The sequence below is a fragment of the Protopterus annectens genome, chromosome 2.part0 (genome assembly GCF_019279795.1).
Source record: "Protopterus annectens isolate FY-2018-M chromosome 2.part0, PAN1.0, whole genome shotgun sequence".
Classification (NCBI taxonomy): domain Eukaryota; kingdom Metazoa; phylum Chordata; order Ceratodontiformes; family Protopteridae; genus Protopterus; species Protopterus annectens.
In genome coordinates, this window is record NC_056728.1 from 1269958998 (window position 1) to 1269972671 (window position 13674).

The window sequence follows — 13674 nt, forward strand, 5'->3', positions numbered from 1 at the left end:
CAAAAAGCAGATAAGTATTTATACAAAAAATGGTTAAAGTGACACTTGGGTGTGTAACACATTATATATACCTTAGAAATTTACAAAGTAATCACACATAATGCATATTTTAGCAACGTTCATCAAGGGATTCACCACAATACAGTTTTCAAGACAGGCCCTGGACTACCTACAGTCCAACAGTAAAGAGTGCCTGAGATTTTGTTAAAACATTTGCACCTTAGTTTTGAAAATGGATAATGTTGTCTGCAAGCAGATGTTTTAGATATGTGATTGATGCTGACAATTTTTGAAAAAGACTTTTCATTTATAGCTAGACCATACAGATGTCATTTTAGTAGCGAGTTGTCTGTTATTACTGACGCAGTAAGGTGTAATCCTGACCAATTTACTATCATCACTAGTTATAACCCAAATCAGACAGCTGCTACATCTACCAACCTTTCAGAGAACTGCATACCCTATATCACAAATGTATTACAATTTTAATATACTGTACAGTGGAGTAGCAAACAAAATGGTGGTGCTTCTACTTAATGGCAACCAAAGGAACTTGTTCAGGAGCTTGCAGTGGATTAGATGGTAAGCAAACCAACATATTTTGTCTTCAGTTGTTTTTGTAGTAAGTGGTTTGTAGTAAGAGTGTGTTGTTTAAATTAATAGGAAACCCACAGTCCAATTTGTGTATGAACACATTCCTTGCAAAGGCTAGGTATGTTTCCTGTAAAAGATGATTCCTGATGTTAAACAGAGATTAAAACATAGGGTAGTGGTCTGACAATTTATTTTGATGCCATCCTGAGAAAGGCCAGATGATGTTTGCTAAGTCATGCTTCTGATTTTTCTGTCCATTTTAAGAGATTCTGGACCTCTTTTGGTTCAGTTATTTTGAAGTAGAACAGGTTTCTGATAGTGGGTATTTTTGTGGTATAGGACAGGCAATACTCTGAAAGGGTGGAAGATCCAGCAGCTGTCTGATTTGGGTTATAACTAGTGATGACGGTAAATAAAGTCTGAATTAATTTGGATTGCACTGTTGTCCACTGAGACTATTTTAACAAAAAACAATATCTGATGTGGTCAGTTAGGTGTCTAATGGTTCTCCATTACATTTTTGGGTGAAATGGTGAGGGCTAATTGTCTATACCACAGAAATGTTGTCTGAATTGAACTGGTTGCTCTTCTTCAACTCCTTTTTAGTATTAGGCTAGAACAGGCAACTTTTGTGAGATATGTTCCAAAAATCATGAGTTGTACTCTTACGCCATGCAGACAAACCACGGAGAAAATGTATGGGACACTTGAACATGAGAATATATTTTAAATAAACTAATGAAATTTTTTCTTTAGGCTTGCAATCAAATATGCTGAACTCTGCATGCAATTTTATTGGAAAAGTAAAAATAAAACTGATCAGGTTAGCCCCTAAGTGGAGTACCGAAAAAATGTGTTTGACTGCTACTGTTAAGCAGTACTGCAGGGGACTCCTTGTTCTACATATCTGAGGTAAATGTTACTGTTGGCTGAGTTAGTTATCCAAGTTTTCTACACTAGGTCTCTTTGTCTTATTAGGATTTGACACTGATGGTTAGCCAAGGACAGATTTGTCCCATGATCTGCCTGTGTTGTACGGAGGAAAGTTTATCCTGTATTAATCATAACTGGATACGTAAGCAGTGAAATACATTGTAAAGAGTTATCTTGATAGACATGCGAGATGAGTCAATGGTTTGCAACATAATGTGCGGATTTACGCCTTGGGTTAAGACATTGGTCATTCTGTGCTAGCTAAGGGGGGTTTCTGGCTGCTTTGAAGTGCCATCCTGTTACTACTGGTTAGGGATCACTTAAGATAGCATCCTATAAAGAAAACAAAAGCTCAAATGCCATCAGAACCCTTCTGCCAAGACAGAGAGTAAATCTGTATTCTGCCAGCAGAAATCACCGTCTTAGATTCTTAAATTTCAAAAGTATACATCATTTCTAGAACAAGGGAAAAACAGAAAATATCTATGTATGAAAGAAAGAAAAAAGTGAGAAAAGATGGGTAAAAGAAATGCAAAACCGGGGTTTAGTTTGCACAACTGATAATTCATTCAGAATTCAATCTGAAGATATATATATATATATATATATATATATATATATATATATATATATATATATATATATATATAAATATACACACACACACACACACACATATATATATATATATATATATATATATATATATATATACACACACACATATATATATATATATATATATATATATACACACACACACACACACACACACACACATATATATGTGTGTGTGTGTATATATATATATATATATATATATATATATATATACACACACATATATATATATATATATATATATATATATATATATATATATATATATATACACACACACACACACACATATATAGATATATATATATATATATATATGTGTGTGTGTGTGTGTGTGTGTGTGCCAAAAGAATAGGATGTTGCTTCTTCCCCAGTCCTGTGTTTCAGTATCTCAACATAAGACCACACTATGTTGAAACTTACTGGTAAAACACTGAAATGTCTTTTGACAGTTTATCGATTACAGTGCAAATTCTGAGCTATAATAGTACAAATTCTGTGCTCAGCTCAGTTCTGAAATTGTATTTATTCAGCTTTCATTATCAGAACATCTTTCAGTACAAATGTTGATTTGCTGCTTTTAAGCAGTTTCATAACCTTGGTATTCATATTGTTTCAGTGAAAAGCAGGAAGAGCACTGATTGAAAGTATTTCCAAAACTTTATAATCTGCTTTAAATGGGTTATTTTGTCATACATAAGTGTGTATGTGTGTGTGTGTGTTCTCAGAACAAATTAATGCAAAAAGTGACATGGGAGAAAGCAATTAATTATCCACAGTAGCCAAGAAGAAAGCTTGAATATATAAGTTAATACTTTTCTGGATCGTTAGATCAGAAACCAAGATCTTTGGTTAGCCAAGTTTGCAGATGATTTTAAATTAACAGATCCCCCTCTGACACTCAAGCCCTCCTCTACAAACTTACATACGTTAACAGTCAAAAAGTGCATTACTGTCGCATCTGATAGGCAACCCCTTCCTCCAACCTACAACACTGATGACAACTCACTTCAAAAAGAGAATATTGTTAAAGACCCTGGAACTTACGCTGATAATGGCATCTCCTTTCCTCACCATGTAACAACAGTAGCCATTAAGTCTTTCTGTTTAGCATGACTGACAGCAGAAGGAACATAAATCCAGATCTAAAGAATTCACTCTCCCCTTATATTTTGCACTGGTTAGGCCAATCAATGAATACAATGCCCCTTTTCTGATGTACCTCACTGGACATATCAAACAATTAGAAAGACATGAGAGTTTATTAACCAAGATCATTAACTTAAAAACTCTAAGCTACCAGAAAAGACTGGAAGCACTGCTCCTTTACTCAGTGTCATACAGACTCCTAAGGCATGATTTATGCCTTGCCTTCTGTGCCACTGGGGACATTGTCATCATAGATCTCTTTCATCTCCAAAAGTCAAACAGTGCCACTAATACCAGGATCAGGGGTCTAATTCTGCACCAGCAAATAAACACACCAAACACAGTGCAGAAAGAGATAGAGTCATTATGTCATTATGCAAAGCCTTTCCCACCTCTGAAATAAATTTCCACTGCAAATTTAGCAGTGTGATATCCTCCTACAAACAAGAACTAGATGATTGAATGGGCATTCACAAATTCACCCCTGGGTTGACTGGGATAGCACTCCTTGAAAAAAGAGGTACAGAATATGGGGTCTATATTATAAGAACAAAGTTTTACAACTTCAAACACCATATGGGCAACACCATATGAGTGAAGTTATAAAACATAGAAACCAAAATAAAAAATGTAAAAAATAAAAGAAAAAACTACCTGATCGCTCTGAGCAGGGGGGGGGGCAAGCCCCCCTGCACCCCCACACCCCCCGCTACTTAAATATACCAACTCCGAGATTGCACTACGCTGAAGTAAAGGGAAGAATTCCCTACAGCGATCTCTGTTCACACTTGCAAGGTTTTAAATATTCGACCATTTGTTGTCGCCCATATGGCGTTCGAATATTTAAAACTTCGTTCTTATACTATAGACCCCAGAATATGTGTGGGTATTAACAAGGAGCAAATGGCCAACAGTCTCAGTTGCCTCGTATTCTTTTGATCCAATGACTATCACAACTGAAACAACAACTTATTTCAAAGAGCACAGGTATTTACAGATAAGGCATTCTGACGGTTTCCCCACAAGGTGATAAATAGAAATAAATATAAGAATAAAACACTAGTTACACCCCTTTAATTTCGTAATGTTATTGCTGGTGTCTGTGAAATGCAGAAGGAAAAAAAAAAGAGAAACAGTGGAAATATTCCTGCACTACTTCAGCCAGGAGCAGCTTAGAAATTTAAATGTTCATATTAAATTACTCTCAGCTGCAGAAATATGTTAAAATACTTCCAGCAGCAGTTACTCACATGCTTATTTTAGAAACTGTCAGAATATACAAAATAGTACATACAATGCAGATTAAAGAAAAGTAACTACTTACTCATGCCTTTCTGTGAAGATAGCATCTATGCTTTGGTATTCACGATCATTTTGTGCTTTAAGCTTCAACATAAAAATCAAACAGAACATGCAAGATGAAATAGCAAATGAAGTAACGTATTCAGAGTGAGGAAAAAGAGAACAAGAAAGGTCCAAATATGAGTCTAGGTGCTATCATGCAGCTCTATACACCTTGAAATGCAACATCAATGCCAGTTATGCCTTAAAAAGTAATGCTTTATATTAATTTTATTTTATTTTCCATAAAGCAAAATTATTAAATTTACTGCACACTGCCACAACTGGTTCAAGTGTTACAAAATACAAACAAATGCCTCCCCCAACACACACGCACATATGCACGATCACTCTTCTGATGTTAATGTTGCAAGACTTGAGTGTCAAAAAGAAATCTGCAACATCCTATACTCAAAGAATTTTTATATTAACAGTTTAAAAGGTAAGGGTTTTTAAACATTTTCTTAGTAGACTTGTTAAGAACAGCAAAGGAAATGTAACCCAAAAACTGTTAACAGTCAAATATTTCATTAGTGAAAGCACACACTGGAATAAACAACCACAGTTAAAGAATACACAAGTCATGATAAGCAAGTTCATATTGACTTATCTTGAACACAGCTGATCAGGACTCCTTTTGGAGAGTGGGTAGTAGATTGTAGTGTGATGATTTAACAGACTCCTAACTCAACAAAAAAAATGAAAACAAATACAAAAATAATGTTTTTGCACTATTCTGTAATCATGCAGCTTAATAATACAGCTTACCTAACACTTCTGCATCCCTAAATATACTAGCCTCAACATTGCACAATAGTACAAAAAATGAATTTTGCCTTACCCATCTGTTCTGTGATCTCACTGTATGATCTACACTTGTTTCAAATAGAAGCGATTAGATAAAAATGGAAACTTTTGTTTGTTCTGTTTTCTGTTTTAGATTCCCTTCTTGCTGAGAGCACAACCTCTACCCATCCATCAATTTAAAACCTCTTAATCACATGATCAATTTCATTGAACAAATCATTAAATTAATTTAAAATATTTCCTTTAGATGAATAAATTACAATTGGATGTATCTGAAAAAAACGAAAATATTTCTTACAATGTAAAATACATTAAATACAATACCTCTTGTATTTAATCCTGTGCATCTCTATGAGAAACAAACTATTTTTTGCTAGCATTATATAAATGACTTCTGGGTCAGCCTAAAGTCATAAAGGCACTGTTCAAAATGAGACCTCATTCAGACCAGAAGCCTTAGAAGCATGAAGTCTAAGTTGCCATATGGTCTTCCTCTATTCCAAACTGATTTTCCAGTCTCCCTCCTCAAGTTAACTTCTTATTTTTTGTGCTACTTTTCTAAATGAACATTCATGTCTTCCTTTGTTTTCCTCTATCTTAATTTACCTAGGGTTATATATGGGTGTACCTCAGAAGACTGAAAAATCAAAAGCCTGAATGAATCCCAAAAGACTGGAAATTCACAATAATGTATGATGGCATTTGCCCCTTCTCCACTGCTGTGCGATCTTGGAGTTGGTATATATAGTTAGCAGGGGTTGTGGGGGGCATAGCCCCCCCCCCACATGAGGGGTGCAGGGGGTCTTGCCTTCTGCATTAAAAATGTGTTCAGTATTTTGAATTTTCAGTCTTTTGGTTTCTCTGTCTTCTGAAGTAGGCCCATACACACTCACACACAAGTGTGTGTGTGTGTGTGTGTGTGTGTGTGTGTGTGTGTGTGTGTGTGTGTGTGTGTGTGTGTGTATAAATCATACCTGCTGCTCCAACAAACTCATGCATCCATTCACACAGAAACAAGGCAATTATTTAACTCATAAGCACCCATAGTGTTTTTTGTTGCACATTTATTTGATTGTATGAGGTCCTTATGGCATCATGCCACTTTTTACATGTGGCTCCCTTAACTGAATGAATTGACAAGTATAAGCAACACTAGAGACAGCAAGGTGTTAGAAACAGTCTCTGCCTTCAAAATGTAGAGGAATGGAGCTCTGACGTTACCCAGTTGTCCGCAGTTTGAGCAACATCTTCGGCATCTGAGAAGCTGGGGAGGGGCTAAGAATGAGAAACTTTAATCAGCTCACCCATCCTGGGGGCATATACCAGGATTTCTGCTGGTAGCTAGGACACACCCCAGTGGAGAACATGGAGTGTTTCCTAGGGGTCTTTTGTTAATCATTGAATAAAACATTTTTTGAATATCTTTTAATCGAATGCTGTCAAAACTGCTTTTTGTTGTATAGGCACATAATCGTAAATGTATTCATTGAACAGTCATAGTTGGCCAACATCGCAAGTGTCAGTTGATGCTGGCAAAAAAAAAAAATAAACAAAAATAATGTTCTGAAAAGGACATTATAAAGTGCACACTGTATAAAAAATATAAGTAAACATGGCCTTTCCCCACTATAGTGCGACCTCGAAGTTGGTATATATAATAAGTGGAGGGTAGGGGGGCACAGCACCCACAAGAGGAACATTACTTCAACACCCCTGCTAATTATATACACCAACTCCGAGGTCACACTAAAGTGGAGAAAAGGCAGGTTTTCTTATAGATATCTTACCATGGTAATGCTTCCTTTCTGTTGGCCAACTATAACTATGAGAAAATTTAATTTACAATGGAATGCCTATGTGTTGAAAAGGGGTTTTGATGGTAAGCATTTGATGAAAAGCCGTTCAAAGAATTTTTTCTTTGACAATTAACCATAGACCCATTTCCTAGTCCTGGCAGGCTGTCTCTGCAATAGTTGTGTGGGGTGACAAGACTAAACTGGCATCAGAGGGTCATGCCTGTAACTTCATTCTTGATCCACCCATCCGCAACATCTCAAAAACCCTGGCCCTGCCATGTATTTGATGCCCATCTCATGATCTTTAAATTTGATTAGCTTATACTTTTATCTTGATGCCTTACATGAAGTAGAAAGTACAGTTTTGTACCTACCATAAATGTAGATGTCCGATAGATATGCAACTGCAGTCATAACATATGGGTTGTCCTGCCTCAGGCAGCCCTTGGTCGGCCAGATTCCAAAGTCTGGGTCCGACGTCGGCTGATGTCGCATTTCTCTCCGACGTCAGAGCGGCAGGAGTACATAAGCATCAGCCGACGCCATCTTCTTCAGTCTTTCTTGCCCCAGATGCCAGGTGCCCTCCAAGGAAGGCTGTAATCAATTTGGAAGACAAAAACAGGTTTCCAGACAAATAAATAAGTAATAAACAGATACACCATAACAGATATCCCCAGCTAGGATAACAGGGAGAGGAGTGGACCCAAGGCATAGAGGGGAAGGAGGGAGGGAAAACCCGACTGCAGTTGCATATCTATCGGACATCTACATTTATGGTAAGTACAAAACTGTACTATGTCCTTCAAGAATGCAACTGCAGTCATAATATATGGGTTGAATACCATAGCTTAGCTGGGGGAGGTGGAATGCTCTAAGAAAAGGATGGTGTAGCTATCAATCCCTGCAGGACTGCTGAAGCAAAGCCTGCTCTGGATCTGGAATATAAAGGGAGGTCGTAGTGTTTGGAGAATGTATGCATGGAGCTCCATGTAGCAGCTTCTAGAATGTCTTTTGTAGGCACCCCTCTTAAGAATGCTGTAGAGGTGGCTGTAGCTCTGGTAGAGTGTGGTCTGACATTGGCTGGTACACTCTTTCCATGGAAGGAATAACAAAATCTGATGCAATGTCCAATCCATTTTGAAATAGTCTGTTTGGAAATTGCTTTTCCTTGTACTCCAGGGGCATAAGCTACAAAAAGCTGATCAGACTTCCTATTGGCCTTGGTTCTGTCCAGGTAGTAGCGAAGTTGTCTGTGAATATCCAAGGTATGCAACAGTCTTTCCCCTTTGTTCTCAGGATTGGGAAAGAAAGTAGGCAGGTGAATTGCTTGATTTAAAGAAACCCTAGATACCACTTTTGGCAGAAAGCTAGGGTTGGTTCGTAAGGAGACCCTGTCTCTATGAAAGGTTATGAACGGTGGTATTGCCATTAGGGCCTGTAAATCCGAAACCCTTCTTGCTGAGGTAATTGCCAACAGGAAAGCTGTCTTCCATGAGAGAAATTGTAAGTCCACAGAAGCTGCTGGCTCAAAGGGGGGTAGAGTCAGTTTTCTAGGACATAGTTGAGGTCCCAAGCTGGTACTGGGGCCTTTCTTGGTGGCTTTATATTCTTGATTCCCCTAAGGAATTGCCTTAACAAAGGATGTGAAAACACCGGTGGATCAGTGTTGTATCTAGCTGAAATAGCTGAAGCATGTATTTTTATAGAAGAATATGAGAGTCCATTCTGTAGCATATCTGCCAAATATTCCAGGATGAGTGGGATGTTCAATAATGATGCATCATGACCCTTGCTGGTATTCCAAATGCTGAATCTCTTCCATTTTGCTGAATAAACCTTTCTGGTGGATGGTCTGCGGGCTTCTGTTAGTATCCGCTGAACTTCCTTGGAAAGAGATAGATTGAGGTTATTCATAGAATCTCCCAAGCTGTTAGCTGGAGCGTCTGAATGTTGGGATGTACTGTCTTGAAGTTGTTTTGAGTCAAAAGATGGGGCCATTGGGGAAGGGCCCATTTTTTTGTTGTGACATATGCTCCGTAGTAGTGGGTACCAGTGTTGTCTTGGCCAGTCTGGAGCTATTAGGATCCCCTTTGGCTTCTCTGCTTTGATCTTTAGTAGTACTGTGGTCATCAGTGGCAGAGGTGGGAATGCGTAGATTTTTAGGAAGTTCCAGTTGAATGAGAGACCATCTGTTTTCCATGCTTGTGGATGATATGTCCTTGAACAGAACTTTTGTAGATGATGATTGAGGTGGGAGGCAAATAGGTCTACTTCTGGCCTGCCTCATGTCGAGGTGAGTCGTATGAAGATTTCTGGATGTAACCTCCACTCGTGGGGGTCTAGGAAATTCCTGCTTAGGCTGTCCGCCAGCACATTGTCTTTGCCTAAAACAAACTGGGATTGCAACTGTATGTTTAAGCTCAGTGATTTTTCCCAAAGATTCATTGTCAGTCTGCAAAGGGGGTAAGAATGGGTGCCCCCCTGCTTGTTTATGTACCACATGACAGTGGTGTTGTCTGTCCGTATTAGCAGGTGGCCTTGCTGAAGTTGTCAAAAGGCCTCGATGGCATGCATTACTGCCAGCATTTCTTTTTGGTTGATATGCAGATGTGTTTCCTTTGGAGACCATTGTCCTTGAATACATCTGCCCTCCATGTGCGCCCCCATCCAAGGTCTGAGGCGTCTGTGGTCATTGTTTGTGTTATTTGAGGTTTTTTGAATGACATACCTGTGTTTGCCTGACTTACCGAGGCCCACCATAGAAATTCCTTTTGTAGGCATGGAATGAGCTGTATGGTTGTCTCTAGGTTGTTGCTGTGTTGAGACCATAAACTCTTTAGGTACCACTGAAGCTTTCTCATGTGTAGTCTTGCTAATGGAACCAGGAGAATGCAGGATGCCATGTAACCCAGGGCCTGTAGGAATCTCCTTGCAGTCATCTGGGTGAGCTTTGCCAAACCTTTGAAATAATGAGTTAACTTCTTTTGCTTGTCTTCTGTCAGGTAAGCCATTTGAGAGGCTGTGTCTAGATTGGCTCCTAAGAAGGTTATTTGCTGGGATGGCTGAAGTCTTGACTTTTGGAAGTTGACTGTGTATCCCAGAGCTTGTAGCAATTGTATGACATAATACAAGTTTTTTGTCAAAATCAGTTTGTCGTCCGCTTGTATGAGGCAGTCGTCCAGGTATGGGTAAATTTGGATCCCCTGGAGCCTGCAATGAGCAATTACTGAAGCCAGGCATTTCGTGAATACTCTGGGCGCAGTAGATAAGCCAAATGGCAATGCTGAGAATTGATAATGCTCTGGCCCTGCAAGAAATCTGAGGTATCTTCTGCAGCTGTGTCTGATATGGACATGCAGGTATGCCTCCTTGAGGTCCAGAGTAATCAGCCAAGACCCCTTGCCCAGCATGGGAAGGAGTTGCTGTAAGGTCAGCATTTTGAACTTTGGTACTATGAGAAAGGTGTTTAATGCGGACAAATCCAGTATTGGTCTCCATTGAGTTTCTTTTCTTGGAACAAGGAACAGTCTTGAGTAAAACCCCTGGCCTTGTTCTTGTTGTGGAACTTTTTCTATTGCATTGATCTGAGCAAGCAGAGAAATTTGCTTGATAGCCTCTGCCCTCTGGTTTTGTGGTAGGTTTGGCATGCCTTGTTTCCTTGGTAAGGCATGAAAGTGGAACCTGTAGCCTTGGTCTATAATGTCCAAAATCCATTTGTCCTTTGTCAATCTGTGCCAATTTTCTGAAAACAGAGATAATTTTCCGCCCAAGGGAGCTTCTGTTTGCTCCTTGGTCAGCGGAAGTAGAGGAAAGTCATTGGGATTGTCCCTGTGGGGCAGGAGGAGCTCCTGTGTCACTTCTTTGGTTTGCTGGTTGCCATTGTCGTCCCCTGTAGGAACCTCTGTATTGTCCTCTTCCTCGGCCACGCCTGCTTTTGCCCCTTTGAAATCTTTCAGGATTAGGAAAGGACCAGTTTTTTGAAGGCCAATTCCTGCTGAATCTGGGTGGCTGAACCTGGAGGAAATCTTTGACTGTCTGAACTGACTTGGCTTTTTCCTCAATGGTCTTTAATACATCTTTAGCATTAGCACCAAAAAGCTTGTTCTTTTCCAAGGGTGCATCAAGAAGTTTTGCCTTAACATGATCTGGTAGAGGTTGTTCTTTTAACCATGCATGTCTACGAATGACCGCCCCTGTCATAGCTGCCCTACATGAAGCTTCCAATGCATCATATCCACACTGAAGAAAGTGACTGCTAACTTGCTGAGAGTTATGTACAGCCTCCTGCAAAACTTCCTATCTAAAGGTTCAGGAGAGGCCAAAGTTTTCTGTAAATCATCTAACAGGTAATCCTGATATTGAAACATATGAAAGAGACAATTGAGAGCTCTCATAGATAAAGTAGTGGAGGTGTAAACCTTCTTCCCCCATCTCTCTAATGACCTAGCTTCCCTGTTGGAAGGCAAAGGATTTTTTGAGGTGGTAGCTGAAACCCCTTTCGGCCCCTGTGAAATAGTTTCTAAATCAACAGCATGGGCCCTAAAGAAATGAGAATGTGTTTCTGGGACTCTATAGTATCTGTCCGGCTTGGCAGGAGCAGGAGGAAGAGTATCAGGGGTAACACTGGAGTCAGAGTATAGATCATCCAAAACATCAAGCACAGGAGGTATAGCTAAGGGCCTGTGTTGGGGCTTTTAAGGAAGGTTCGAAGGCGCTTTCTGGAATCAGAATATTCCTGGCCTTGCCACTTAAATGTTCCCTCATGGAATGCAGAACTTCCCCAAAAGAAATATCCTCAGGAGGGGAGGCCGAGGGGATGGAGTCCTCTGCATCTGAGTCCTCATAGGTCTGGAAAAGCTCTTCCTGGCTATCGGAGTGAACAGAGTCCTCAGAATCTTCATCTGAAGGGAGAGGGTCAGTGGGCTCAACCCTGGGCCTCTTATCAGGAGGAGGCTGGGATCCTCTCTCAGGATGGGCCTGGGAACCTCTGATCATGGAGATTAAGTCTGCTGCCATAGTCATGATTTGTGTTTCAGGAGTAGGCTGAGGTAAGGCTTTAGCAGTAAGGTGTTTGGTCTTGCTGGCTGCCTTAGCACGTGTGTAGGCCTTGATAGACATGGACATGGGAGGCCTAGCAGCTCCACATGCTGGAGTAACCTTATCCACAGCAATGGTCTCGGGCATTTCCTCGGTTTCAGTATCCGGAGGAAAATCAATAACTGGCGTCGGTGTGGTCTCCGGTATCGGAGGTATCGGTAATGAGGTGTCTTCGGTTTGGAGCAGTGAAATAACCGCCTCAGAGGGAACCGGGTACTCGCGGTAGGTTTTGGCGTGGTGTCGGTGGAAGACGCGGGCCAAGGATGTCGGTCCCTGTCTTTCCGGTTTTTAGGAGTCTGCGATGTCGGTAATTCCGACGGCATAGTATAATCGAATTTTCGCGAAAAAGTCTTCTGTGAACTCCGCCCGGCCTGAGAGTGCGCTTATTGGAGCGTGCACAGGCGGCACGGGCCGAGACGGCGTGGTCTGGGCCAAGGCAAGGAAGGCAGTAAGAATGGAAATCCTTATGAGGTATTTGTTTACCACAAGACAAACAATTATTTACTTTTTCAGTAATTTCTGACATCGGCTGAGGCAAGAAAAGGTCCCCAACGGGGTACTTAGCTTTTTTGATGACTTCGGATCGAAGAATACAGGAGCTGACCGACCGGCACTTGCGAACTGCTTCTGCTTCGGGCACCGCGCGGCAAGAAAGACTGAAGAAGATGGCGTTGGCTGATGCTTATGTACTCCTGCCGCTCTGACGTCGGAGAGAAATGCGACATCAGCCGACGTCGGACCCAGACTTTGGAATCCGGCCGACCGAGGGCTGCCTGAGGCAGGACAACCCATATGTTATGACTGCAGTTGCATTCTTGAAGGACATCACACAGTCATTCTCTCCCAGGAGACAGACATGCCCATGTGAAAGGTCAAAGCAAGATTCCCCTAGAGACCTGCTCAGGTGGGGGGGGGGTCAGCCAGTCTTAGCAGTAGTAGGCTGCAAGGTTCTGTCTTTACAGAGACAGCGTTGACATGCAGGGGTCATAACATGATTCAGACAGACCGCTCTTCAATAATATGGGTGCAGAGTCAAAGCAGGATTCAACTAGGACACCCCCCCCCCCACTCATCATAATAGTAGTGAGAGAAGTGAAAGTGCTAACTGGGGCTTATGGGCAGATAATCTGTGACAAGTGACAAGGGAGCCAAAAAAAAAAAAAAAAAGAAACAGATCATTAGTGATGCACAGTAGCTCAGATATTAATCATGGTGAGATACTGAGAGAATTGAACATCTATACCATACTGGAGAATGAAAGTTCTCCAGCAGGGTATTAATGTACAGGTACCACCTCTGAAAAACAAGTTCACATCTTCATAACAGTCTAAGAAGC

At 40.6% G+C, this 13674-nt stretch overlaps 1 protein-coding gene across 1 annotated transcript in view; it reads right to left on the reverse strand.

Annotated features, from left to right (window-relative positions):
• The window catches only part of IFT74 (intraflagellar transport 74), a 2643271-nt gene that overhangs the window by 2275031 nt on the left and 354566 nt on the right, over positions 1-13674 (reverse strand). The window contains exon 8 of the mRNA XM_044061439.1: positions 4622-4683. Coding sequence (XP_043917374.1) covers positions 4622-4683 — 62 coding nt within the window. The remainder of the gene's footprint in view (positions 1-4621; positions 4684-13674) is intronic.